Source organism: Lathyrus oleraceus, chromosome 2, assembly GCF_024323335.1.
Source record: "Lathyrus oleraceus cultivar Zhongwan6 chromosome 2, CAAS_Psat_ZW6_1.0, whole genome shotgun sequence".
In the NCBI taxonomy this organism is placed as follows: Eukaryota; Viridiplantae; Streptophyta; class Magnoliopsida; order Fabales; family Fabaceae; genus Lathyrus; species Lathyrus oleraceus.
Window position 1 is genome coordinate 47,532,907 of NC_066580.1, and position 26,551 is coordinate 47,559,457.

At 42.3% G+C, this 26,551-nt stretch overlaps 3 protein-coding genes across 3 annotated transcripts; all 3 read left to right on the forward strand.

The window, feature by feature from the left end:
* The first annotated feature begins 14,859 nt into the window (after positions 1-14,859).
* LOC127118027 (uncharacterized) lies at positions 14,860-21,098 on the forward strand. Its single transcript, XM_051048160.1, has 2 exons — positions 14,860-15,699; positions 20,858-21,098. Exons 1-2 carry the CDS (start codon positions 14,925-14,927, stop codon positions 20,869-20,871), a joined length of 789 nt encoding a protein of 262 aa, XP_050904117.1. The 5' UTR covers positions 14,860-14,924; the 3' UTR covers positions 20,872-21,098.
* Positions 21,099-22,350: 1,252 nt separating this feature from the next.
* LOC127121873 (nuclear pore complex protein NUP98A-like) lies at positions 22,351-22,869 on the forward strand. Its single transcript, XM_051052304.1, has one exon. The coding sequence runs from the start codon at positions 22,351-22,353 to the stop codon at positions 22,867-22,869; it is 519 nt and encodes a 172-aa protein (XP_050908261.1).
* Positions 22,870-23,687: 818 nt separating this feature from the next.
* On the forward strand, positions 23,688-25,306 carry LOC127118028 (quinolinate synthase, chloroplastic). Its single transcript, XM_051048161.1, has one exon. The coding sequence runs from the start codon at positions 24,445-24,447 to the stop codon at positions 25,123-25,125; it is 681 nt and encodes a 226-aa protein (XP_050904118.1). The 5' UTR covers positions 23,688-24,444; the 3' UTR covers positions 25,126-25,306.
* The last annotated feature ends 1,245 nt before the right edge of the window (positions 25,307-26,551 follow it).

A 26,551-nucleotide genomic window follows, 5' to 3' on the forward strand; every position in this document is an offset into this window, starting at 1 on the left:
TAAATGTGCTTCATGTTGAATATTGGTTGCTGTTTTGACTTTTTGCTTTGCCTTTGACCCTAGTCTTGGTACTAGTGGTTTGTACTCATCTTTTGAGCTTTGTATTTCAAGATCAAGCTATTAGCTCTAGTGGTTGATGCAATCTTATGACTTGAGATGCAAATTTGCTTTGTGCACTAACTTTGTTGTGTTGTAGGTCCCTTGGTGATGAACTCACTTGAGTTGTTGACTTGCATTGTGAACATATTGGTTGTAACATTGTTGTTGACTTGCATTGTGAACATATTGGTTGTAACATTGTTGTTGACTGTTTGGTTTGTCTGGATGTGAATATTGACTTGTTTGACTTTCTTACAGGTACATTAGTCGCTTTAGCTCATTGCTTAAGGTTTGCTTTGCTTGTGGTTGGCATACCACTTAGGTAATCATCCTCTAACTCCATGTAGTCTAGAAGCCCTGTCGTTTCTTTTGGCAGGCATTTGGCTGAAGTCCTCCTTAAGAGGCAATGACTGTGATTGTTTATATTTGTGCCATGTACTTCAAGTCCTCCTAAGTGAAGAGGCAATTGGCAGATAAAAGGGATTAGCAATCAATCCCCTGCTAATCATTTGAGTCGTTCGTTATGCCCGCACTACGTGCTGAGGCTCTTGAACCTAACCCAAGATCCTTGTATATAGAGTTAGTCAAGTGGAGTAGGGTCCCTCATTCTGGATCCCCATGTTTTCATTGATTCAAGCTCACCCATGCCCGGGTTAAGAGCTATGAGGTCTTATCCTCATTACCTTTCATCTGCTCACCCTGACGGTCAATGTCAGTGGTTAAGAGCCTTGATACCCTTCCAGTTGGCTTGTTTGTCGAGGTTGATATGACCCCTTGACTAAAGCCCGACTTGTTTGTCGAGGTTGATATGACCCCTTGACTAAAGCCTCACCCTTGGATGTTTAAGCCCCTTGTTGGTGTGTTTACTTCATGTTGTATGTTTTTGTTTGTGGTGATTGTATCCCCATAGGATTGCTAGACTTCGCATAGTCTCTCGTTTGCATGTCAATTAAGGTAGCACGGTTCCTGCGTTTAGGACTTCCTTTCTTGCGTGAGCTTTCCTAAAACACCAACAAACTTTATCTTCCCTTAAGAACACGTTAACTCCTTCTACTACAGGTGAGTAAGTCTCCAAAGGTCGAGCATCCGGTAGATTGCGTAGTGACGTTGTTCATCTAAAAAACACAAAACAAATAGAAATAGTTTAGCCGAACTACGGCAACTCTGATTCTCATGTTCAGATGAGATACGTAGGCACGAGATGCGATGTCTTGTCGAGTTTGACTAACAACTAACTTTGATCCCTTCTTTTCTCTCGCCTTCGTTGCGATCGAGACCTTCCCTTTCTCTTGCCCTAGTTGCAATCGAGACCCTTCTGCTTTATGCATTTGTCTGGAGTCCGATGTAAGTCCAGCGATTGGCATTCGGTTTCCCGTGTGTTTGTTGTTTGTTTGGAGTCTGATGTAAGTCCAGCGATTGGCATTCGGTTTCCTGTTTGCGTTTGTTTGTTTGGAGTCTGATGTAAGTCCAACGATTGGCATTCGGTTTCCTATTTGCGTTTGTTTGTTTGGAGTCTGATGTAAGTCCAGCGGTTGGCATTCGGTTTCCTGTTTGCGTTTGTTTGTTCGGAGTCAGATGTAAGACCAGCCATTGGCAGTCTGTTTCCTGTTGGTTTTTGCTTTGACGTCTCAGCGTCTTCTTTCAGTGTTTGTTTCAGCGTGTGTTAGCCGAGCTACGAGTGCTCTGATTCTTACTCTGGTTAGAGAAGATACGTATGCATAGGATGCGATATCCTAGAGAGCACGTTTCCCATTTCCCCGAACTACGTCGACTCTGATGTTTGTGTCTGACAAACTACGTAGGCCCCGGATGCGACATCCTGCCGAGTCCGCTTTCTCCATTTTATCTCTCCTGTTTCTATTCCAGTGTGTGTGCAGTTTTTTTGCAGTTATTCAGCAACCTTATTTTATTCTTTTTGAGCGTGGATCCCGTCGAGTACGATGGATGCGTATGGGTGCTAATACCTTCCCTTCGCATAACCGGCTAACGATCCTAGCAATCTCTGGTCGTAAGACCATTCCTTTCCCTTTTTCAGGCTTACTTCGAGCGTTTCCTTTCCCTCCTTTGGGATAAATAACGCACGGTGGCGGCTCTGTGTCTTTTCCCGCCGGTTGTTTTTCGCGAATGCGACAGCTGGCGACTCTGTTGGGGATTCACTGAGAAGTTCCCCGCTTTTTAGACCTTCTGTGCGTCTCCGATCCTATAGCATGTCAATCCGTTCTATTGCAAAGAGGTAACTGCCTAAGACTCGATTTAGCGAGCTGCGACACCTACTGCTAGGACGTTGAACTCATTTCCCACTTTCCTTTGACACAGTTGGTGTCCTCTCTTGTAAGTCCATGTGCAGATGACAATCCTTAACCCCTAGTTAGTCGAACTACGACAACTCTGATTCTCATGTTCAGATGAGATACGTAGGCACGAGATGCGATGTCTTACCGAGTTTGACTGACGACTAACAACTAATCCTTGTTTGCTTTCACCCTTGTTGCGATTCTTTTCTCTCTTCCTCGTTGCGATCGAGACTGCCCTTTCTCTTGCCCTAGTTGCAATCGAGACCCTTGTTCCCGTAGTTAGCTGAACCACGTTTTGCTCTGATTCTCATTCCAGATGAGATACGTAGGCATAAGACGCGATGTCTTAGCGAGCACACATCTCTTTCACCCATAGGTAGCCGAGCTACGAAGACTCTGATTCTCATGTTCATATGAGATACGTATGCAGTGGATGCGACATCCGTGCGAGTCATTTTCTTTTGACCCTCTTTTAGTAAATAGTACATTAGATATACCTACACCCTTTAGACAAGAACAACAAGAGTAGATCCCGTAGAGTACTACGGATGCGTAGGGGTGCTAATACCTTCCCTTTGCATAATCGACTCCCGAACCCAAGATTTGGTTGCGAGACCTTGTCTTTTCCTTTTTCTTCAGGTTTTCTTCGATCGTTTCCTTTCCCTCCTTTGGGATAAATAACGAACGCTGGCGACTCTTCTGTTCTTCTTTTTTTCGCCGGTTGTTTCATTTTGCATTTTTAGGTTAGACAACTGGCGACTCTGCTGGGAAACGAACCCAGAATCTCTGGTTTGCCTATGCGAGTCCCTCCTAGCTTTTGTGAGTTTCTTGTTTGTTGGGTGTTTATTCTTTTGTACAGTTATTTATTTCTAGCATTTATCTGCTTTATCTTATTGCATTATGTACATATGATTGCTGTATTTGCTGTTGGGTTAGTTGTTTGTTGGGATGGGTTGAGCGTACACATAGGTTTTAGAGTGGATAGTCATGAGGCTTGCGTGGCATGTTGCTACGTTAAGTCGTTCATGGAGACCCACACCCAGACGAGGTTTCTTTTGGATATATTTTGTCCTATGGGTGTTCCATAACGACAGATGTTCCTTTAGAAATCATCGACTCTGGCGACCATTTCCCGAGGACTCAGTCAAGGACTCTCCTCCGAGACGCGATTATGTTAGCTCTGGTGGGCGCATTCTCGCTGCTCAATCCGAGGACCCCGAGGCTGGGAACTTGCTTTTAGGATGTCCTGTTGAGGGGAGTCAGTGGAGGTCTTTTGTCTCGTAATAATGCCAAACCTTCAGTGGTAAACGTATTATTCGACTGAAGGGCAAGAAGCTGATGAACTTCTGTTCTTAGAACCTACCAGTGAGGGGCGGGCTAAAATTCAGGAAACCTTAACCTTCAACCAACCCGGTTTTCTAGAGCAGAGCTTTGATCTCGTATTATATTCCCCAGTGGGTTTCTCTTTAGACAGTGCGACCAGATAGTTGTTCAAGCAGATACAACAATCCTGATTCCCATGTCACTGCATTGCATCACATCATTTTGCATTCACATCATTTAACACATGTTTATCTATTTCTAGGGGTTTATATCTTCTTCTTGATTCTGGTCGGGGTTCTCTGGTTCTCCTAAGATGGATATTGGCTGAAAGAGACACGTCGCCTACAAGTTTCCGGTGGTTTGTTTGGATCCCATTAAACAGCTGATGAAGTCAATGGATCATGATTCTCTAGAAAGATTTCGGAAGGATTATGGTTTGATTCTAAGCTTCGTCACGGTTCTCTCCAAAGATCAACATGATGCTCTCTTTACATTGTTGCAGTTCTATGACCCTCCATTAAGGTGTTTCACGTTCCCGGATTATATCTTGGTCCCTACTCTGGAGGAGGTTGCCAGTTTTCTCAGAGCTCCTATCAAGCCGCAGTCGCTATTCTACAGTTCCGAGTTTCTGCCCGATCTCAGCATTGTTGCTTCAGCCACATATTTGGGGAAATCAGTCTTGAAGTCTAATATGTGTCAGAAGGGAGGAGTCAGTGGCTTTCATCTGAGTTTCTTAGTGGGAGAGGCCGAGAAGAAGCTTGGAGATGGTGATCAGAGAGGTTTCAATGTTGTGTTGGCTCTTTGTGTATACGGGATTGTCCTGTTCCCTAATGTTGCAAAAGTTATGGACGTAGACGCAATACGCCTCTTCGTGTTGGGACATCCAGTGCCGACCTTGCTGAGAGATTTCTTTCATTCAGTGCATCACATGAATGAGAATAGAAAAGGAAGATTGGTGAATTGTTGTGCACCCTTGTTTCATAAGTGGTTCAGTTCTCACCTGCCCAAGTCAGGAGCGTTCGTTGATCTCAAGGACTCGTTGAGTTGGTCGAAGAGAATGATGGGGATAAGAGCTAAAGATATTCTTGGTGGTCAGACCAGAACTTGCTTCAGGCGGATATTATTCATAGTTGTGGGAACTTCCCGAATGTACCGTTGGTAGGAAGAAGAGGAGGAATCAACTATAATCCTTTTCTAGCAGTCAGACAGTTTGGGTATGCTCTAAGAACTCCGCCTTTGGAAAAAGATGTGGAAGAATCTCTGTTTTTCCATTCTTCATCTGATCTGACTGTATCCCATAAGGCAGCTGAGGCCTGGCTCAAGGTAATCAAGAGAGGAAGGACTGTGCTTGGAAAAGGAGATTGTAGGGTTTATCCTCAGTATGAAGATTGGCTTCAGGGAAGATTCGAAGAGTTTGGTCTACCATTTCCTATTGAAGAACCTTTGTATCCACCAACTCCTGAGCAGTCAACAATAGTGAGCCGAGAGGAGTATGACAAATTGAAGAATGCCATGGAGGAACTTCAAACTGAAAACTCGGAGTTGAGTGTGAAGCTGCAAGACTGTATACGTATATTCCATGAGGCAGAATATTAGAAGGGGGAAGCTATCAAATTGCAAAAGGAAGCAGAGAAGAAATTGGCTGTGGAGGTGGACTTCTTCAGGAAAACTGACAAAGCCTTAGGGTCATCCAGTTCTGAGTTGAGGCGAGTCAAGCAGCAGTTAACAGATGCCCATGGTAAGTTAGCTGGGTGGCAAGAGCAATGGGATGCATTTTCAGATTCTCGGAAGGCAAAAGAGGAGGAGATGGTGGCTCAATTGACTGATCAGTTGGAGAAGTTGAAGACTATGCTGAAAGAGAAGAACAATGATCTCCTATGTGCCCGTACCACCAATGGTTACATCACAGATCAACTCGACAAGGCTCAAGAGAAGATTGAAGAACTCAAGGTGATGGCGGGTTTGAAGAAATCCAGACTTGAAGAGGTATTCAGAGAGGATGATAGGAATTAATACATGGAGCACATCAACGAGCTGGATGGGGTTATTCACAAGAGGAATATGCTTATCCGGCATTTGACAGAATCTCCAAATCATCATGACACGGTGGCACTAGTGGCTGAAGTTAGGAGCAGTCCCTATGGGTTGCATACAAGAGGCTGATTCTTGATTTTTGTTCCTCTTTTTGCTTGTTGTGTTGTAGTGATGATCCACAGGCTTGTTGTGGGAATCCTCTTTTGATATACTGTTGGCTAAGGCCCTTCTCTTTGAACTTATTTGTATGAAGGTTTTCTCTCTATTGCATCTTGATCTCAGAAGCTTATCCATGACTCGATCTTCTTGCACCATTTACCTGATGTGAGACTGGAATCAAGGGGGTAGAATACCCTTTGGAATTGATAAACATGTCATTGCATTTACATATTCATTTGCATGTCTTGCATAACAGGTACCGCCGCAGTGGTTCTCATTCTGTTTGGTGTCCCACTAGCAGGATAGCTGATTCAAGCATTCACCGGTACGGTACTAGAAGGAATCAACAGGGAGCGATGGAAGGCCTACAAGCAGAGCTCGCCGATATGAGAATTCGCATGAACCAATTCATGGATATGGTTCAAGGAGTGGCTCAAGGGAAGCAAGAGCTTAGACAGATGATACAGAGGAATCCCGCCACTACTCAACCAGAGACGGTAATTGATCCTCCAGTTGGAGAGGTTAACGGACCCCATGGACCGGGGCCTATCCCGACCCCACGTGCCAACCCTGACCAACAACCCATTCATGATGATCAGGAAGATCAGTTCACCTTGCTGCAGGAGGACTTTGGCATGGGCCATGGCATGGACCCCATGTTTAGAAGATTGCAGGAGAGGCTGAAGGCTGGGGAAGGGCAGAATGTTCTTGGTGTGGACATTGCTGACTTGGGGCTGGTCCCAGGTGTGAGAGTTCCACCAAAATTCAGAGTTCCAGTCTTTGACAAATACAATGGCAACTCTTGCCCAAAGACTCATGTGCAGGCCTACTTTCGCAAGATGGTTGCATACTCCGATGACGAGAAGCTGCTTATGTACTTCTTCTAGGACAGCCTAGCTGGGGCATCCCTGGAATGGTATATGAGGCTGGACAGAGCCCATATTCGCTGCTGGAGAGATTTGGCTGAGGCTTTTGTAAAGCAATATCAATACAACGCAGACATGGCGTCCGACAGAACTCAACTCCAGAATCTGTCTCTCAAAATCAACGAATGCTTCAGGGAATATGCTCAACGCTGGAGAGAGACAGCTTCCCGTGTTCAGCCTCCTATGTTGGAGAAGGAGATGGCCAACATGTTCATGAACACTCTGCCTGGGTCCTACTTGGAGCTTCTGGTAGGTTGCAACGCTTCCAACTTTGCTGATGTGGTCTCTACCGGTGAGAGGGTGGAGAACTACTTGAAGACATGTAAGATCCAAAATGGAGTTGAATCATCATCAGGGACAAAGAAGTCGTTCATTGGAGGACAGAAGCGGAGAGAGGGGGATGCGAATTCTTTGTATTCATATCAGAGCAGGGGTATCCGGAGGAACAACTTTCAGACTTACCATCAGCAGCCTTATGTTGCGGCTGTGACTATTCCGGCTGCAGCACCAGTGCAACAACAACAACCACAACGTCCACAAACTCAGTACCAACAACAACATGGTAACAGACCCGTCTACCAACAGAGACAAAAGATGATGGATAGGCATTTCGACACTCTACCGATGTCGTACGCCCAGTTGCTTCCTAGCCTTCAACAATTACAACTTATGCAGTTGTACACTTTGGCTCCTCCTGTTGGCAGGCTTCCAGTGGGTTATGACGCCAATGCTAGGTGTAATTTCCACTCTGGGGCACCTGGCCACAATATTGAGAACTGCAAAGCTTTTAAGCACGTAGTTCAGGACCTTATCGACTCGAAGGCCATTAACTTTGCGCCGGCCCCTAATGTCGTCAACAATCCCATGCCGCAACATGGTGGTGCAAATGTTAACATGGTGGAAGAAGAAGTCAAGTCCGTCAAGGATGTGTTGAAGTTGAAGACTCCGCTGTTGGAGATTAAAGACTACTTGCTGAAGGCCGATGTTTTCCCCGGTTGTGGGAACGGTTGTTTGGGTTGTGCTGCGCAGAGCAGAGGTTGTTTGAAGCTGCAGCAGGGTATCCAGGCCTTGCTTGACAATGGTATCCTCCAGGCTGAAGACTTGTCTATCCAAGAGTCTGTTGAAGGGGTTGCTGAAGAGGTGTTTGAAGATGCTGTTGAAGAATTCACAAATGATGATCCTGTTGATTGTGTAATTCCCATTGGTGTATTTAATTTTTCTGATGTTGTTGCTGATATTCCAAACAATGTGCTTAATTCCGATGTACTTATTTAACTTGATTCCGATGTTTCAGATGCTTGTTTTTCGATGAACGAGATTTCTTAGTATGACTGTGATGTTGCCACTATCACAATTTTCTACCCAACTGCTCAGATCAGTGTGCCAGAAGCGCAACCGGTACCACCAGTGCGACCATCCACTATGACCATCACGACCCCTGGTCCTTTACCTTTCACCAGCGAAAGGGCTATTCCTTGGCATTATGGGGGGAGTGTATACACGCATGATCATGGAGTGGAACAACCATTGAAAACATAAGAGGTGCAAGATCAGAAATCTGAATCTGAGGTTGAAATAAAAGATCCCGTAGTGGACAATGTTGGTGGAATCGGGCGATTCACCAGAAGCGATAGATTGTTCTCACCACCGGTTACCCAAACTGATAGTGTTGATGCCGCGGCGAAGGCCAATGGCAAGCAAGCTGTGAATGAGGGTACCTCTGCACCACAGGCTGGTTTTGAGCCCACTTTTGCGAAGGATGCGGACGAGCTCTTGAGGATCATAAAGAAAAGCGACTACAAGGTAATCGATCAATTGATTCAGACCCCGTCCAAGATATCTATTCTCTCACTCCTGCTGTGTTCGGAGGCACACAGGGAGGCACTACTTAAGGTCCTTAATGTTGTATATGTGCCTCGGGAGATCTCAGTGAACCAACTAGAAGGGATCGTTGCGAATGTTCATGCAAGCAACGGGTTGGGTTTTACTGATTCTGACTTAATACCAGCCGGACGCAATCATAACAAAGCTTTGCACATCTCGATGGAATGCAAAGACACCGTGTTATCCCATGTTCTGGTGGATACAGGCTCCTCTCTCAATGTGCTACCCAAGAGAGCCCTGTCAAGGTTAGAAGTCAAAGGTTTGAACTTGAAGCCTTCAAATCTTGTTGTGAGAGCCTTCGATGGTTCTAAGAGGTCGGTGTTTGGAGAGGTAGAATTGCCAATTCAGATTGGATCACAAACCTTCAACACTGTCTTTTATGTGATGGATATCAGTCCCTCGTACAGCTGCTTGCTGGGTCGTCCTTGGATCCACAATGTTGGGGCAGTCTCCTCAACTTTGCATCAGAAGATAAAGTTCCCGGTCAACGGACGAATTATCACTGTCTATGGTGAGGAGGAAATTCTGGTAAGTAACCTGTCTACATTCAAGTATGTAGAGGTAGAAGGTGAAATTCATGAGACCCTATGTCAGGCCTTTGAGGCAGTTCAGGTCAAGGATGCAGCTCCGGTGGAAGAGGTTAAAGCAGGTGCCTCTATCTCATCCTTCAAGCAGACACATGCCTTGGTAGATTCAGGTGTTGCTCCCGGTTGGGGATGTCTTTTGGATTTACCTGTTAAGGAAGACAAGTTCGGGATTGGGTATCAGCCAGCTCTGACTTTTACAACTTCAGCGCCTCAGACTCGTCAGGGGCCGATTACCTTTTCCAGTGCTGGCATCATTCAATATGGCCAGATCTCTGCAATCAACGAAGAAGATCGGGATAGTGATTGCGACATTGACAACTAGGTGCGTCCAAGGATCTCGGGTGAAGTCATCAACAATTGGTCTTCTGAAGAGATTATCCAAGTCACTCTTCTTGAGGAGTAATTTTCTTTGTTTATTCATGCATATCCAAGTCTTACGTTTGCGCCCAGGGCATAATGACTCATTGTAGGGCTCATCTATGTGAATACCTGCATTTTTTATCATAAATAAAGGACGTCTTTTTGCATTCAAACATTTTGTTAACTATCTTTCTATTTTTGCAGTTTTCAAAAAAAATCAAAAACAAAAAATATATTTGGCAATGTTTGTTTAGTTTTCACTCATTGTTTACACTCATAAGCACATACCATCACTCATGCAGATACACGTCACCGGATCCTATTGATAACAGTTCTGCTATGACTTGCTTCGACTTTGAAAATCCGATCTTTCAAGCTGAAGAAGAGGGTGATGAAGACTGTGAACTCCCTGAAGAACTTGCCAGGTTGTTGAAACAAGAGGAAAGGGTCATTCAATCGCATCAAGAGTCTGTCGAAGTGATTAATCTCGACACCGAGGACGTCATGAGAGAAATCAAGATAGGGGCTGCTTTAGAAGATGATGTGAAGAAGGGGTTGATTGAATTGTTGCAAAAGTACGTTGACATCTTCGCTTGGTCTTATCAGGAAATACCAGGGCTTGACACAGACATTATGGTACACCGTTTGCCTTTCAAAGAGGACTGTCCTCCAGTCAAGCAGAAGCTTAGAAGAACAAGACCAGAGATGGCTGTCAAGATAAAGGAAGAAGTGCAAAAACAGTTGGATGCAGGGTTTCTAGCGGTTACAAATTATCCACCATGGGTTACAAATATCGTCCCCGTAGCTAAGAAGGATGGAAAGGTACGGATGTGTGTTGACTACCGGGATCTGAACAGAGCTAATCCTAAAGACGATTTCCCATTACCTCACATTGAGATTTTGGTGGATAACACGACTCAGTTCTCGGTATTCTCCTTCATGGATGGTTTTTCTGCCTATAATCAAATTAAGATGGCATTAGAAGACATGGAGAAGACAACTTTCATAACCCCATGGGGCACCTTCTTCTACAAGGTGATGCCGTTTGGTCTGAAAAATGTTGGGGCAACATATCAACGAGCTATGGTGACTCTTTTCCATGATATGATTCATCATGAAATCGAGGTTTATGTGGATGATATGATTGCCAAATCTCAGACAGAAGAAGAACATTTGGTGAATTTGCATAAACTGTTTGAGCGTTTGAGGAAATTCAAGCTGAGGCTTAATCCGAACAAGTGTACTTTCAGGGTGAGATAGTGAAAAAGGGATTGAGGTGGATCCGGCCAAAGTGAAGGCGATACAAGAAATGCCTGAGCCAAAAACAGAAAAACAAGTTCGTGGTTTCTTAGGAAGGTTGAACTACATTGCAAGGTTCATCTCTCACCTAACAGCCACATGTGAGCCAATATTCAAGTTGTTGAGAAAAGATCAGGCTATCAGGTGGAATGATGATTTCCAAAGGGCTTTCGAGAAAATAAAAGACTATTTGCATAATCCTCCAATCCTTATGCCTCCAGTCCCAGGAAGACCGCTGATTATGTATTTGACAGTACTCAACAATTCCATGGGTTGTGTTCTCGATCAACACGACGAGACAGGTAGGAAAGAGCATGCCATCTACTACCTGAGTAAAAATTTCACAGATTGCGAGTCGAGATACTCAATGCTTGAAAAGACATGTTGTGCACTTGCATGGCCTGCTAAGCGATTGACACAATACATGTTGACTCACACAACCTTACTGATCTCCAAGATGGATCCAGTCAAGTATATATTTGAGAATCCAGCTCTCACCGGAAGGGTTGCTCGTTGGCAAATGGTACTGACAGAGTACGACATCCAGTATACATCCTAGAAAGCCATCAAAGGGAGTTTTCTGTCAGACTATCTTGCTCAACAACCGATTGACGATTATGAGCCGATGAAGTTTGATTTTCCGGATGAAGACATCATGTTCCTCAAGATGAAAGACTGTGAAGAGCCAGTTGTTGAGGAGGGACCTAATCCAGATGAAAAATGGACTTTAATGTTTGATGGGCCCGTCAATGCCAAAGGAAGTGGAATTGGTGTTGTCATTACCACTCCGAAAGGTGCCCACATGCCTTTCACCGCTCGCCTGACTTTCGAGTGCACCAATAATGAAGTTGAGTACGAAGCCTGTATCTTGGGTATTGAGCAAGCCATTGATTTGAGAATCAAGACTCTGGACATCTTCAGAGATTTAGCTCTAGTGATTAATCAAGTGAATGGTGATTGGAATACTCTCCAGCCTAACCTGGTCCCCTATAGAGATTACACGAGAAGACTGTTGACTTTCTTCACAACAGTAAAGTTGTATCATATACCTCGTGATGAGAACTAGATGGCAGATGCTCTTGCTACTCTATCCTCCATGATCAAGGTGATTAGGTGGAACCATGCTCCCAGGATCGATGTGATGCAACTTGATAGAGCCGCATATGTGTTTGCTGCTGAACTGGTAGTCGATGACAAGCTCTGGTATCACGACATCAAGTGCTTTCTAAAGAATCAAGAGTACCCTGCAGGGGCATCCAACAATGATAGGAAGACTTTGAGAAGATTGGCAAGCAGTTTCTTCTTGAACAAAGACGATGTGCTGTATAAGAGGAACTTTGACATGGTTTTGCTCAGTTGCGTGGATAGACACGAAGCGGACATATTAATGCAAGAAGTTCATGAAGGCTCCTTCGGTACTCATGTCGGCGGACATGCAATGGCTAAGAAATTGTTGAGAGCGGGTTATGTAACACCCCGATAATAATATGTATTTATTTAAATTAAATTAATAATATGTTTATTAATTTAATTAGAATATTTGAATTATTATTATTATTTTGGAATAATAATTATTGGGATAATTATTTAGTGGAATAATATTATTGGAGTATATAAGTTGGAATAATAAAAAGTCCCAATTTTTTGGAAAAAGGTTTTCACGTGAAAAGGGAAAAGAGGCAGAAAGGGCAAAAGGCAGAGCAAGAGAAGAGGAGGAGCTTGAAGCTGCGGAATTTGCCGGATTACTCAGGTAAGGGGGGTTTATCGTTGATTAAAGGGTATTATATGAGAATATGTCATGGGTAGTGATAGACCTTCGATTTATCCTTTGAATTGGATGATTATGATGAACTTGTGAAAATAATTGATGAACGGAAATGAGTTATAATTGAGGAAATTTGTAGGATTTAGATGTGGAAATGTTTGACTTCGTGAATTCGAATAGGATCTGTTTTGTGGTAGACAATAGGAAGGAATTATTGAGAAAAACTGGACTGTGGAAGGTTGAATTGGCAGATCTCGTAGCAGAGAAAGCCATAGCGGATCTGAGAGTTCTGGTTTCTGGTCATACGCGTATGGCACTAGGCAATACGCGTATGAGCTGGCTGGTACGCGTATGGAGGAGGCCTTACGCGTATGGGAGAAAAAGATGACATTTTGAACGTAAATTGGTCTCTGTTGGTACGCGTAAGGGGAGATTGTTACGCGTAGCATACGCGTATGGAATAGGTGATACGCGTATGAGTTGGGCGAGGAAATGCGCAATACGCGTATGAGAGTGGGCATTACGCGTATGGGTTTGGCCAGGTTTGGGCAATACGCGTATGGCAGAGGCAATACGCGTATGGGCAGAATTGTGATTTTTCTGTGCTGTTGTTATGCAGTTTTTGGTTGTTTAGGCTGAGTGATGTACTTAGCTGAGGTATGATGTTGTAGGGATCATTTCCCGTTGTTTTGAGTAGCGTAGGTATTAGTAGAGTGTGCTAATACTATGATTTAATTATATGGCATGAGATGATGTGCTCTTGTGATAATGTGTTGATGACATGTGTGGATATGCATGATGCTGTGAATGTATCAGTTATGTATGCATTGGTGAAATAGACTGTTTTATGGCTTAGAGTGTGAGCTTATGTCTATTCTTGAATTGTTGTTGTTGTTGCATTGCTAGGTGATTAGCAGGCATGTTCTAGCCTTTGGGGCTGTAGCTAATTCCCATTGTGAGGAATTAGTGAGTGAATTGTTGTGATAATTGTTGTTGATGTTTGCATGCTAGATGATTAGCTTGCATAGTCTAGCCTTCGGGGCTGTAGCTAATTCCCATGGTGAGGAATTAGTGAGTGAGTCATTAGATCTCAATGAGTGGGACTAGTGAGCTTAGTAGCCGTATCCGGAGGGATCGGTGAGCTTGAACTGTATGTTCAAGAAGAGTCGGTACCGCATTTCATGGAGTCTCATTGCATAGTGAATGCATGGCATAGCCTGTGGGGCTGTAGCTAATTCCCATTGTGAGGAATTAGTGAGTAAATCGTTGTGTTGTGTTGTTGGTGTTGAATATGGGTTGAAAATTATACATATGATATATATTATTATTGAGTATGATGTTGGAGTTAATACTGCCGTTATGGAGTGTGTAGTCTGGTTATGGTGAATTGTTGCGTTATCTACTTAACATTACATAATGTTGTATAATGCCTATTACATTGATTGAGGAACTCACCCTTACAACTATTTTTCAGGTAACAAGCAGTGAGTTGAGTAGAAGCTATTTTTGAAGTCTAATGTCGTCTTTAGCGGGTCATGCTCTGATAGATGTAACATCGGGAGGGGATGTTTTAATTAATTTGATATTGGTTGTTGAATGATTTACATGTATCGTGTTACATGCTTTACATTGATGTTGGATTTTATTCCGCTGCGAATTATGCAAAAGAACCTTATTTTGATTTAATAAATGAGCATGACAGGACATTTTGATAATTGTGGTGAAATGATTGTGTGACACCCTTCGGGGCATAATTACTCTGATGAATGTATTGTTATTTTAAATTATAATATTTGGGGTATTTAGAAGGGTGTTACATTAGTGGTATCAGAGCATAGTCGGTCGTGTCGAGTCGTAATTATTCTGTTTCCCCTGTACGGGATAGGTGTTGTGTAACCCTATCAGTACTTATTGTTTAGCTTGTTTGGGTTTCAGAATAGAGATGGCTGGAAGAGGTAGAGATGATGCTGCGATTGCTGAAGCTCTGGGTATGCTGGCTGGAGTACTTGGAGGGAATCCAAATGTTATGGGAATGGGAGCTGCTCGTCAACTGAGTGAGTTCCAGAAGAACAATCCTCCAATGTTCAAGGGAGCATACGACCCAGATGGTGCTCAGAGGTGGTTGAAGGAGATTGAGAGAATCTTCAGAGTAACTGAGTGTGCTGATAACCAGAAGGTCAGGTTCGGTACACATATGCTGTCAGAGGAAGCTGATGATTGGTGGGTTGCTACCCGCACTGAGTTAGAAACTGCTGGTAATGCTGAGATCTCTTGGGCTGTGTTCAGAGAGAGATTCCTGAGGAAGTATTTTCCAAAGGATGTTAGAGGGAAGAAAGAGATAGAATTTTTGGAATTGAAGCAGGGTAACAAGTCTGTTACGGAGTATGCTGCTAAGTTTACAGAACTGTCGAAGTATTATACTCCCTATAGTGAGGCTGCGGGAGAATTTTCAAAGTGTGTGAAGTTTGAGAACGGGCTGCGTCCCGAGATCAAGCAGGCTATTGGATATCAGCGGATCAGAGTGTTTTCCGACTTGGTTGACTGTTGCAGGATTTTTGAACAGGATTCCAAGGCTAGAGCAGAGAGCTATCAGCAAAGGGTTGATAGGAAAGGTAAGAACCAGAACGATCGTGGAAAACCGTATGCAGCTGGCAAAGGTTTTCAGAGTCAGAGTGGGATGAAGAGGCCTAGTGGGGGAGACTCTAGTGCTCCTGTTAAGTGTTACAGATGTGGTCGGGCTGGACATCGTGTTCACGAGTGTACCAGTGCTGCTATGAAGTGTTTCAAGTGTGGTAAAGGTGGTCACTTGGCTGCAGAGTGCCGGTTGAAGACTGTCACTTGTTTCAACTGTGGAGAGTTGGGTCATATCAGTCCACAGTGTCCTAAGCCGAAGAAAGAGAATCAGTCAGGAGGCAAGGTCTTTGCTTTATCGGGTTCTGAGACTTCTGCAGATGATCGGTTGATCCGAGGTACGTGTTATATTAATGGCTTTCCTCTTGTAGCTATTATTGACACAGGCGCTACTCATTCTTTTATATCGTTGGATTGTGCTGTGAAGCTTAAGTTAGAAATATCTGAGATGCATGGAAGTATGGTGATTGATACTCCTGCGAAGGGTTCAGTGACTACTACTTCGGTTTTTTTGAGTTGTCCTTTGAATATTTTTGGTAGAGATTTTGGGATAGACCTTGTGTGTCTTCCATTAGTGCAGATTGATGTTATCTTGGGTATGAACTGGTTGGTGTTTAACCGGGTTTCTATCAACTGTTTTGATAAGACTGTGATATTTCCTGAGACTGAGGAAGGAAAGAGTTTGTTTCTATCGGCAAGGCAAGTGAATGAGGAAGTAGCTGATGGGGCAGAGTTGTTTATGCTGTTAGCAACTTTGGAGGCTAAAGATAAACTGGTGATTGGCGATCTAGCTGTGGTGTGTGATTTTCCTGATGTGTTTCCGGAAGAAGTGAATGAATTACCGCCAGAGCGTGAAGTTGAGTTCTCAATTGATTTAGTACCTGGTACTAGACCGATATCGATGGCTCCATATCGTATGTCTGCTGTTGAGTTAGCTGAATTGAAGAGTCAGTTGGAAGATCTGTTGGATAAGAAATTTATTCGTCCGAGTGTGTCACCGTGGGGTGCACCAGTGTTATTGGTTAAGAAGAAAGAAGGTACTATGAGGTTGTGTGTGGACTACAGGCAACTGAATAAAGTGACGATCAAGAATCGGTATCCTTTACCGAGGATTGATGATTTAATGGATCAATTGGTTGGTGCTTGTGTGTTCAGCAAAATAGACTTGAGATCTGGGTATCATCAGATACGTGTGAAAACTGAAGATATTCAGAAGACTGCTTTCAGAACAAGGTATGGACATTATGAGTATTCCGTAATGCCTTTTGGTGTGACTAATGCGCCTGGAGTATTTATGGAGTATATGAATAGGATTTTCCATCCGTACCTAGATCAGTTTGTGGTGGTGTTTATTGATGACATTTTGGTGTATTCGAAATCTGAAGAAGAGCATGCTGAGCATTTGAGAGTGGTTTTGGGAGTTCTACGAGAAAAGAAGTTATTTGCTAAACTGTCTAAATGTGAATTTTGGTTGGAAGAAGTTAGTTTTCTTGGTCATGTGATTTCAAGAGGTGGTGTTGCTGTTGATCCTTCTAAGATAGAAGCGGTATCTAAGTGGGAAGCTCCGAAGTCAGTTTCTGAAATAAGAAGTTTTCTTGGACTGGCAGGTTATTATAGGAAGTTTATTGAGGGATTCTCTAAGTTGGCGTTACCGTTGACAATGTTGACTAGAAAGGGGCAAGCGTTTGTTTGGGATTCAAAATGTGAAGAAGGTTTCCAAGAGTTAAAGAGAAGGTTAACTACTGCTCCTATTCTGATATTACCGAGTTCGTCGGAACTATTCGAGGTTTATTGTGATGCTTCATTGTTGGGTTTAGGTGGTGTGTTGATGCAGAATAAGCAGGTTATAGCTTATGCTTCGAGACAGCTAAGGGTTCATGAGAGGAACTATCCGACACATGATTTAGAGTTGGCAGCTGTGGTGTTTGTTCTGAAGTTGTGGAGGCATTATTTGTACGGATCAAGATTTGAGGTTTTCAGTGATCATAAGAGTTTGAAGTATTTGTTTGATCAGAAAGAGCTAAATATGAGACAGAGGAGATGGTTAGAATTTCTGAAGGATTATGATTTTGGTTTGAATTACCATCCGGGTAAAGCAAATGTAGTGGCTGACGCATTGAGTAGGAAATCATTGCATATGTCTATGTTAATGGTTAAAGAATTGGATTTAATTGAGCAGTTTAGAGATTTGAGTTTGGTGTGTGAAAGTACTCACAATAGTGTTAAACTGGGAATGTTGAAGTTAACGAGTAGTATTCTGGATGAGATTAGAGAGGGTCAGAAATCTGATATGCTTTTGGTGGATAAGTTGACTTTAGTGAATCAAGGTCAGGGTGGTGAATTCCGAGTTGATGAGAATGGTGTTTTGAAATTTGGTAGTCGGGTGTGTATTCCGGATGTTACTGAGCTTAAGAAGAGTATTCTTGAAGAAGGACATCGTAGTGGTTTGAGTATTCATCCTGGAGCTACGAAAATGTATCATGATTTGAAAAAGTTGTTTTGGTGGCCGGGAATGAAGAAAGAAATTGCGAGTTTTGTTTATTCCTGTTTGACTTGTCAGAAGTCAAAGATTGAGCATCAGAAGCCGTCTGGACTAATGCAACCGTTGGCTATTCCAGAGTGGAAGTGGGATAGTATCAGTATGGATTTTGTTTCTGGGTTGCCGAGAACAAGTAAGAATTTTGAGGCTATTTGGGTGATTGTTGATAGATTGACGAAGTCGGCTCATTTCATTCCGATCAGAATGGATTATCCGTTAGAGAGGTTGGCTGAGTTGTATATTGAGAAGGTTGTAAGTTTGCATGGTATTCCGTCTAGTATTGTTTCGGACAGAGATCCTAGATTTACATCGAAGTTCTGGGAAGGTTTGCAGAGGGCTTTGGGAACTAAGCTGAGGTTGAGTTCTGCATATCATCCGCAGACTGATGGTCAGACTGAGAGGACGATTCAGTCATTAGAGGATCTTTTGAGAGCGTGTGTTTTGGAGAATGGAGGTGCTTGGGATTGTTATTTGCCTTTGATTGAGTTTACCTACAACAATAGTTTTCATTCGAGTATTGGTATGGCACCGTTTGAAGCTTTGTATGGTAGGAGATGTCGGACGCCTTTATGTTGGTATGAGTCCGGTGAGGGTACTGTGGTTGGACCGGAAATTGTTCAACAAACTACGGAAAAGATTAAGATGATTCAGGAGAAGATGAGAATTGCTCAGAGTCGTCAGAAGAGTTATCATGATAAGAGGAGGAAGTCACTTGAGTTCCAAGAGGGAGATCATGTGTTTCTTCGTGTTACTCCGATAACTGGTGTTGGTCGGGCTTTGAAGTCGAAGAAGTTGACACCTCGATTTATTGGTCCTTATCAGATTTTGGAGAGGATAGGAGAGGTAGCCTATCGTATCGCTTTACCACCGTCGCTTGCGAATTTGCATGATGTTTTTCATGTGTCTCAGTTGAGGAGATACATTCATGATCCGTCGCATGTTGTCCAAGTAGATGATGTACAGGTGAGAGATAACCTGACTGTTGAAACATCACCTATGAGGATTGAGGATCGAGAGTTGAAACGGTTGCGGGGTAAAGAGATTGCCTTGGTGAAGGTAGCTTGGGGAGGACCAGCAGGTGGCAATGTGACTTGGGAACTCGAGAGTCAGATGAAGGAGTCTTATCCGGAGTTGTTCGCTTGAGGTATGTTTTCGAGGACGAAAACTCTTTTAGTGGGGGAGAGTTGTAACACCCCGATAATAATATGTATTTATTTAAATTAAATTAATAATATGTTTATTAATTTAATTAGAATATTTGAATTATTATTATTATTTTGGAATAATAATTATTGGGATAATTATTTAGTGGAATAATATTATTGGAGTATATAAGTTGGAATAATAAAAAGTCCCAATTTTTTGGAAAAAGGTTTTCACGTGAAAAGGGAAAAGAGGCAGAAAGGGCAAAAGGCAGAGCAAGAGAAGAGGAGGAGCTTGAAGCTGCGGAATTTGCCGGATTACTCAGGTAAGGGGGGTTTATCGTTGATTAAAGGGTATTATATGAGAATATGTCATGGGTAGTGATAGACCTTCGATTTATCCTTTGAATTGGATGATTATGATGAACTTGTGAAAATAATTGATGAACGGAAATGAGTTATAATTGAGGAAATTCGTAGGATTTAGATGTGGAAATGTTTGACTTCGTGAATTCGAATAGGATCTGTTTTGTGGTAGACAATAGGAAGGAATTATTGAGAAAAACTGGACTGTGGAAGGTTGAATTGGCAGATCTCGTAGCAGAGAAAGCCATAGCGGATCTGAGAGTTCTGGTTTCTGGTCATACGCGTATGGCACTAGGCAATACGCGTATGAGCTGGCTGGTACGCGTATGGAGGAGGCCTTACGCGTATGGGAGAAAAAGATGACATTTTGAACGTAAATTGGTCTCTGTTGGTACGCGTAAGGGGAGATTGTTACGCGTAGCATACGCGTATGGAATAGGTGATACGCGTATGAGTTGGGCGAGGAAATGCGCAATACGCGTATGAGAGTGGGCATTACGCGTATGGGTTTGGCCAGGTTTGGGCAATACGCGTATGGCAGAGGCAATACGCGTATGGGCAGAATTGTGATTTTTCTGTGCTGTTGTTATGCAGTTTTTGGTTGTTTAGGCTGAGTGATGTACTTAGCTGAGGTATGATATTGTAGGGATCATTTCCCGTTGTTTTGAGTAGCGTAGGTATTAGTAGAGTGTGCTAATACTATGATTTAATTATATGGCATGAGATGATGTGCTCTTGTGATAATGTGTTGATGACATGTGTGGATATGCATGATGCTGTGAATGTATCAGTTATGTATGCATTGGTGAAATAGACTGTTTTATGGCTTAGAGTGTGAGCTTATGTCTATTCTTGAATTGTTGTTGTTGTTGCATTGCTAGGTGATTAGCAGGCATGTTCTAGCCTTTGGGGCTGTAGCTAATTCCCATTGTGAGGAATTAGTGAGTGAATTGTTGTGATAATTGTTGTTGATGTTTGCATGCTAGATGATTAGCTTGCATAGTCTAGCCTTCGGGGCTGTAGCTAATTCCCATGGTGAGGAATTAGTGAGTGAGTCATTAGATCTCAATGAGTGGGACTAGTGAGCTTAGTAGCCGTATCCGGAGGGATCGGTGAGCTTGAACTGTATGTTCAAGAAGAGTCGGTACCGCATTTCATGGAGTCTCATTGCATAGTGAATGCATGGCATAGCCTGTGGGGCTGTAGCTAATTCCCATTGTGAGGAATTAGTGAGTAAATCGTTGTGTTGTGTTGTTGGTGTTGAATATGGGTTGAAAATTATACATATGATATATATTATTATTGAGTATGATGTTGGAGTTAATACTGCCGTTATGGAGTGTGTAGTCTGGTTATGGTGAATTGTTGCGTTATCTACTTAACATTACATAATGTTGTATAATGCCTATTACATTGATTGAGGAACTCACCCTTACAACTATTTTTCAGGTAACAAGCAGTGAGTTGAGTAGAAGCTATTTTTGAAGTCTAATGTCGTCTTTAGCGGGTCATGCTCTGATAGATGTAACATCGGGAGGGGATGTTTTAATTAATTTGATATTGGTTGTTGAATGATTTACATGTATCGTGTTACATGCTTTACATTGATGTTGGATTTTATTCCGCTGCGAATTATGCAAAAGAACCTTATTTTGATTTAATAAATGAGCATGACAGGACATTTTGATAATTGTGGTGAAATGATTGTGTGACACCCTTCGGGGCATAATTACTCTGATGAATGTATTGTTATTTTAAATTATAATATTTGGGGTATTTAGAAGGGTGTTACAGGTTATTACTGGATGACCATGGAATCTGATTGTTTCAAATATGCTCGGAAGTGTCATAAATGCCAGATTTATGCTGATAAGGTGCATGTGCCGCCAATTCCTCTGAATGTGATGTCTTCACCGTGGCCGTTTTCTATGTGGGGCATTGATATAATTGGAAAGATTGAGCCGACTGCTTCCAATGGGCATCGCTTCATCGTTGTTGCCATCGATTATTTCACCAAGTGGGTCGAAGTAGCATCATTTACAAAGGTCACCAGACATGTGGTTGCCCGATTCATTAAGAAAGAAATCATTTGTCGTTATGGGGTTCCCAAAAGAATCATTACTGATAATGGTTCTAATCTCAATAACAAAATAATGAAGGAGGTGTGCAAGAACTTCAACATTTGTCATACCCCGATTTTGGCCCTGAAGATTTTTCCCCATCAATCACTCGTTTGCATTCTTTCTTCATTCATGTTCATGTTTACTATTTCATATTTTTTACATTTTTCACATTCCAAATTTACATTCATATTTTCTTCATTCACATTGAAAAAAATTCCATTCATATTCAAGAATTTCCACATACTCGTTCATAGTTCGATTCCTTCGTTCATTCATTCAATCATAATCATCCATGTACATGGCATATGAATAACTTATAATCAAAAAACATCTCATCACATGAATACTTGAAGTTTCTAAGATGCAAAGAGAGATCTTTGTCTTGCTACAAGAAACACCAATTTTCAATCATTGCAAATCATAAGATTATCCAAAAAAAACATACATAATTTACAAAAATTAGCATTTGGACAAAATCCAACCCATCTCCAAAATCAGGAAGGAATGTGAACTGGTTGCAAAGGAGCTAAGATGGGAGGACTATCAATTGGGAGATAAAGGAGGACCACTTGCCTCTGCACCACAGCCAACTGGTATGGCAGGCTTTAATTCATCTACGACACAAACAAATGCCTTTTCTCCATCACCTGTATTTGGTCAATCATCAGCCAATCTTTTCTCTAGCACAACACCTAATTCTAACCCATTTGCACCAAAGACTTCAACATTTTCTTCTGGATTTGGAACTTCAGCTCCTGCTTTCAGTTCATCGGCTTTTGGTTCTTCAACGTCAACAGCGCACCACTCACGTCCAATGCTATGACAGGTTTTGGTCAAACAGCGCCGTCAATGTCAACACCATTCCAATCTGCGCAACCTACTCAGTCAAGTGGTGCCTTTTCCTTTAGTAACTTTGGCCAGACGCAACCTGCTGGTGCAAGTAGCTTCGGTGGGACTCCAGGCATGTTTGGTCGGAATAATTTTGGACTTCAGCCTGTTCCCCAGAATTATGTGGTTGCACAAGCAGCACCCATTACAAATCCGTTTGGAACACTTCCTGCTTTGCCTCAGATGTCAATTGGCCGAGTTGGAACTACTCCTTCTGTTCAATATGGAATCTCTAGCATACCCACCCCTGCACGCAATTCTATCAGAAAAGAAGTTGGAAGTTCCTCTGGAAGTGACACGACTGACACTAGTCATAGCTTTGTTGATGTAAATCATTTTGATAATTCTAAGATAGTTGCTTTAGAAAAAGAAAAGGACTTGAATAAATCATCCGACAATGATGCTCGGGCTTCTGTAGAAGAAAAACTCAGACAGAGGGATGCCATGTAGTTTGTCTACTGTTCCAGTTGTAGTACCTACAACAAATGAGCTCAGTATGACTCTTGGTGCTTCCAAAATTCCTATTGTTACTACCCTCTCTGGCCAGTTACAGAAACAAAGTGATAAGTCTAGTATACTTGATGGATGCCATGCTCATGGTACAGGAGAGCAAGATCATAAAGGAGAATCCGGTTGTAATAACTTCAAACAGAAACAAAGGTGATGAGCTTGTAATTATTGTGATGGCTTATGGAAGGAAAAACGGGAATTGTCGCTGCAAAGACTATATATGATGTCTCTCAAGGTGGTGAAAAAGGTTACGTTGGTTCCAAAATATTTTCAACTGAAGGAGTAGTAGCCGTGCTTTGGGAGCAGTTGCGAATTGGTTTGAAAATGGAAATTGTAGTTGAAAGTTTATTGACAGGAACATTGAAAAATCTCTCCAGCAGTGCTGAGGGATTCTGGAACTCAACAATTCAACCTGGAGGAGTGGAAATATTACTGAAGTTACTGGCAGGACAGTCCTCAAGAAGAAGCTAGACAAGTTGCTAATGAATCTCCTGGAAATCAGCAAGGAGCAGTTGGTGAAAGTAATCTTCAAATTAATTGTTCTGACTCAGATCAAGGTGGATTAATTGAACTTGAGAAACTGTTAAAGCAGAAGACTTTCACCAGGTCTGAGATTGATCATTTGACAGCCCTTATGCAGTCAAGGACTGTAGATGCACCTATTAGGGGAGGAAGAAGACTCAAAGTGAGTTCTAACATAAGTCCATGAATGCCAAAGTGCTTCATCCATGCTACCGTCGGTAACCGTATACCGCACCAAATCGCCGCTGCCGTTTAAACTTCCAGTTCAGTTCCGGATAATGTTAATATGAAGAACTGTTGGTTTTTCGACAACAATTTTAACGGTGTGTCGGAGGAGATTCTTGGTGATGTTGTTGTTTTTTATTTTCCACTTGATGATGACGTGGAAACTGATGTTGTGGAACAAGATTAGAATGATTAATTCAAACATATTGAAGAGCCATCTCTTGGTGTTTTCTCAGTACCATCGTTTGATTTGTGCGGCGAAACTCAAAATGAGAAACCAAATCTTGTGAACAATTTCTCTGCTTCTGAACTTTCTGATATTAATCGAAGAAATATTGTTAATTCGAGCTTAAAAGACTACTGGAGCTAAATATGGCAAAAGCTGGATGCAAATCCATAACAGTGCTAGGTGTGGACTTTATGTCGGAAAATGTGCGCGCCATCCTTGATCAAGCCGGTTTCAATGAGGTCGATGTTTATAGAATGTCAAATGAGCGTATTGGTTGTTCACTGGCTGATGCTGCAGCTACCTCTACTTATATGGAGTATCTTGAGCCAACTTCTAGGTCTACTTCTTTGCATGTCATATACATTAACACTAAGTTAGAGACAAAGGCATATGCTCATGAGCTTGTGCCAACAATAACCTGTACCTCATCAAACGTTATCCAGACTATTCTACAGGCATTTGCCCAAGTGCCAGATTTGAGCATATATTATGGGCCTGATTCTTACATGGGTGCAAATATTGTAGAATTGTTCTAACAGATGGCAGTAATGACCGATGAAGAGATTGCTGCGATACATCCTGAGCACAATGCAGACTCTATTAAATCCTTACTACCACGACTTTACTTTTATCAGGATGGATCATGCATTGTTCATCACCTATTTGGCCATGAAGTTGTGGATTCGATAAAAGAAATGTATTGTGATGCATTCCTTACTGCCCATCTTGAGGTACCTGGAGAGATGTTTTCATTGGCAATGGAAGCAAAAAGAAGAGGAATGGGAGTAGTAGGGTCCACCCAGAATATATTGGATTTCATAAAAGACAGGGTTCAAGAATCTTTGGATAGAAACATTGATGACCATCTTCAATTTGTTTTAGGAACAGAATCTGGGATGGTGACTGCAATTGTGGCAGTAGTTTGTAGTCTGTTAGAGCCTGCAAAATCCTCTTCTCATGGAGCAAAAGTTACTGTTGAAATTATGTTTCCAGTTTCATCAGACTCAATCTCGAAAACAACTTCTAGTCTAAATTCAGTTGAAGTCAGTGATATCATACCTCCTGTTGTACCAGGAGTAACTAGCGGGGAGGGTTGTTCCATTCATGGTGGTTGCGCATCTTGTCCTTACATGAAGATGAATTCTCTTAGCTCACTCCTGACAGTTTGCCATCACCTACCCGATGAAGAAAATATGTTATCTGCATACAAAGCAGAGTGATTTAAGTTGCAGACTCCAAATGGTCAATCAGTGGCCGACGTAGGATGAGAACCACAGAGTTGGCTCGGAACAACCATTGTCGTCTTCTAATTCTCATTATTAACCAGAAACGTGAACTGCATAATGCTACAATCTTCATTTTCTATCAGGGGCATTGTGTACCAGATATGAAAACATGGGAAGATTATGAAGGACAGAAACAACTGAACAGTGAGGTGGTTTTCTCTGACACTCAACCCAACAGTGGGACTGTAATGCACGAAGCACAAATTAACAATGATGTGATTGCATCTGAAGCTTGGCCTGAGAATGAGTTAACCAATTCAACAACAACATACTGCGGAGAAGAGTACTCTAAGCCTGACAGAAAGGATATTCGCATACGACCTGTTAGCAAAGCGTACTGTAAAAACTCCAAAGAGCAGACCAAAGAGTGTAGAAACGGGTGTCAAAATCGTATCTGGCATGACGGAAATAAGAAGATCAGATGCCTTCATAAATCGGGAGGAAAAGATCCATGTAGGATTTCAAGCAATCAATACCTGATCGGTTTTGGAGTGATTCGAATTTCCGCTTCTCAAATTCCTGAGTTTCATGAAACATGTTTGCTTTCGATAGTGGCAGCAATCATGTCTTCCGTCTATTCCATAATCGGTTGTTCCCTCGCAATTTACCAAGTTGCAGCAAACGGTACAGTCAAGGATACCGTAACCGGAGGAGCAGCCGGTGTTGTACGCACAAATGGCTAATCTTGTACACTTGATACTACAATGGCCTGAAATCAATATTAAAGAGATTGCAGACATTTTTGCCAAGCTTGCGTGTAATGCACATGTCATTTGTGATAGTGAGTTGAGACCTTTGGGAACTGGACTGTTTCCTGTTGTTTCCATTATCAATCACAGCCACTCATCTCTGTTTCTTTTTTTCATCCGCTCTAACCGCGACCATGGCTGATAAATCTTCCGGTTCCTGTCACAATCAAGCCTCTTCGGATGATACTCCAACTCTGGCATTTCCATCTATATCAACATCTGATTTCCAATTCAACCATGACAAGGCAGCTTCATATCTTAATTATGCATCAAGAGTGTCTATTCCATCATATAAATCTACAAAAGGAACTGCTGGCTTTCCTTTACCTGGACATGAAAGCTTTCCTAAAAATAATAGTTCGATCAAAATGTTAGAAGATGCAATGCAAAGGTTGACCAATTGGTGCTCAGTTTTAAATGATATGGAGCCCATATGTGTTTTAAACCATGTCTTTGTTCTGAGAGAGTACATGAGAGAATGCGTTCTTGGTAATTTCAGAAGAAGGTTGCTTGGTGTTTTGAAAACGGATAATGATCTTCAACGGCCTTCTGTTCTGGAATCACTGATTCGGAGACATGTTAGGATTGTGCATCTTGCGGAGCAGCACATC

Excerpts from the sequence above, each read along its gene's own strand:
- LOC127118027 (XM_051048160.1), top strand. The coding sequence starts at position 14,925 with ATGCTGTCAGAGGAAGCTGATGATTGGTGGGTTGCTACCCGCACTGAG.
- LOC127121873 (XM_051052304.1), top strand. The coding sequence starts at position 22,351 with ATGACAGGTTTTGGTCAAACAGCGCCGTCAATGTCAACACCATTCCAA.
- LOC127118028 (XM_051048161.1), top strand. The coding sequence starts at position 24,445 with ATGGCAGTAATGACCGATGAAGAGATTGCTGCGATACATCCTGAGCAC.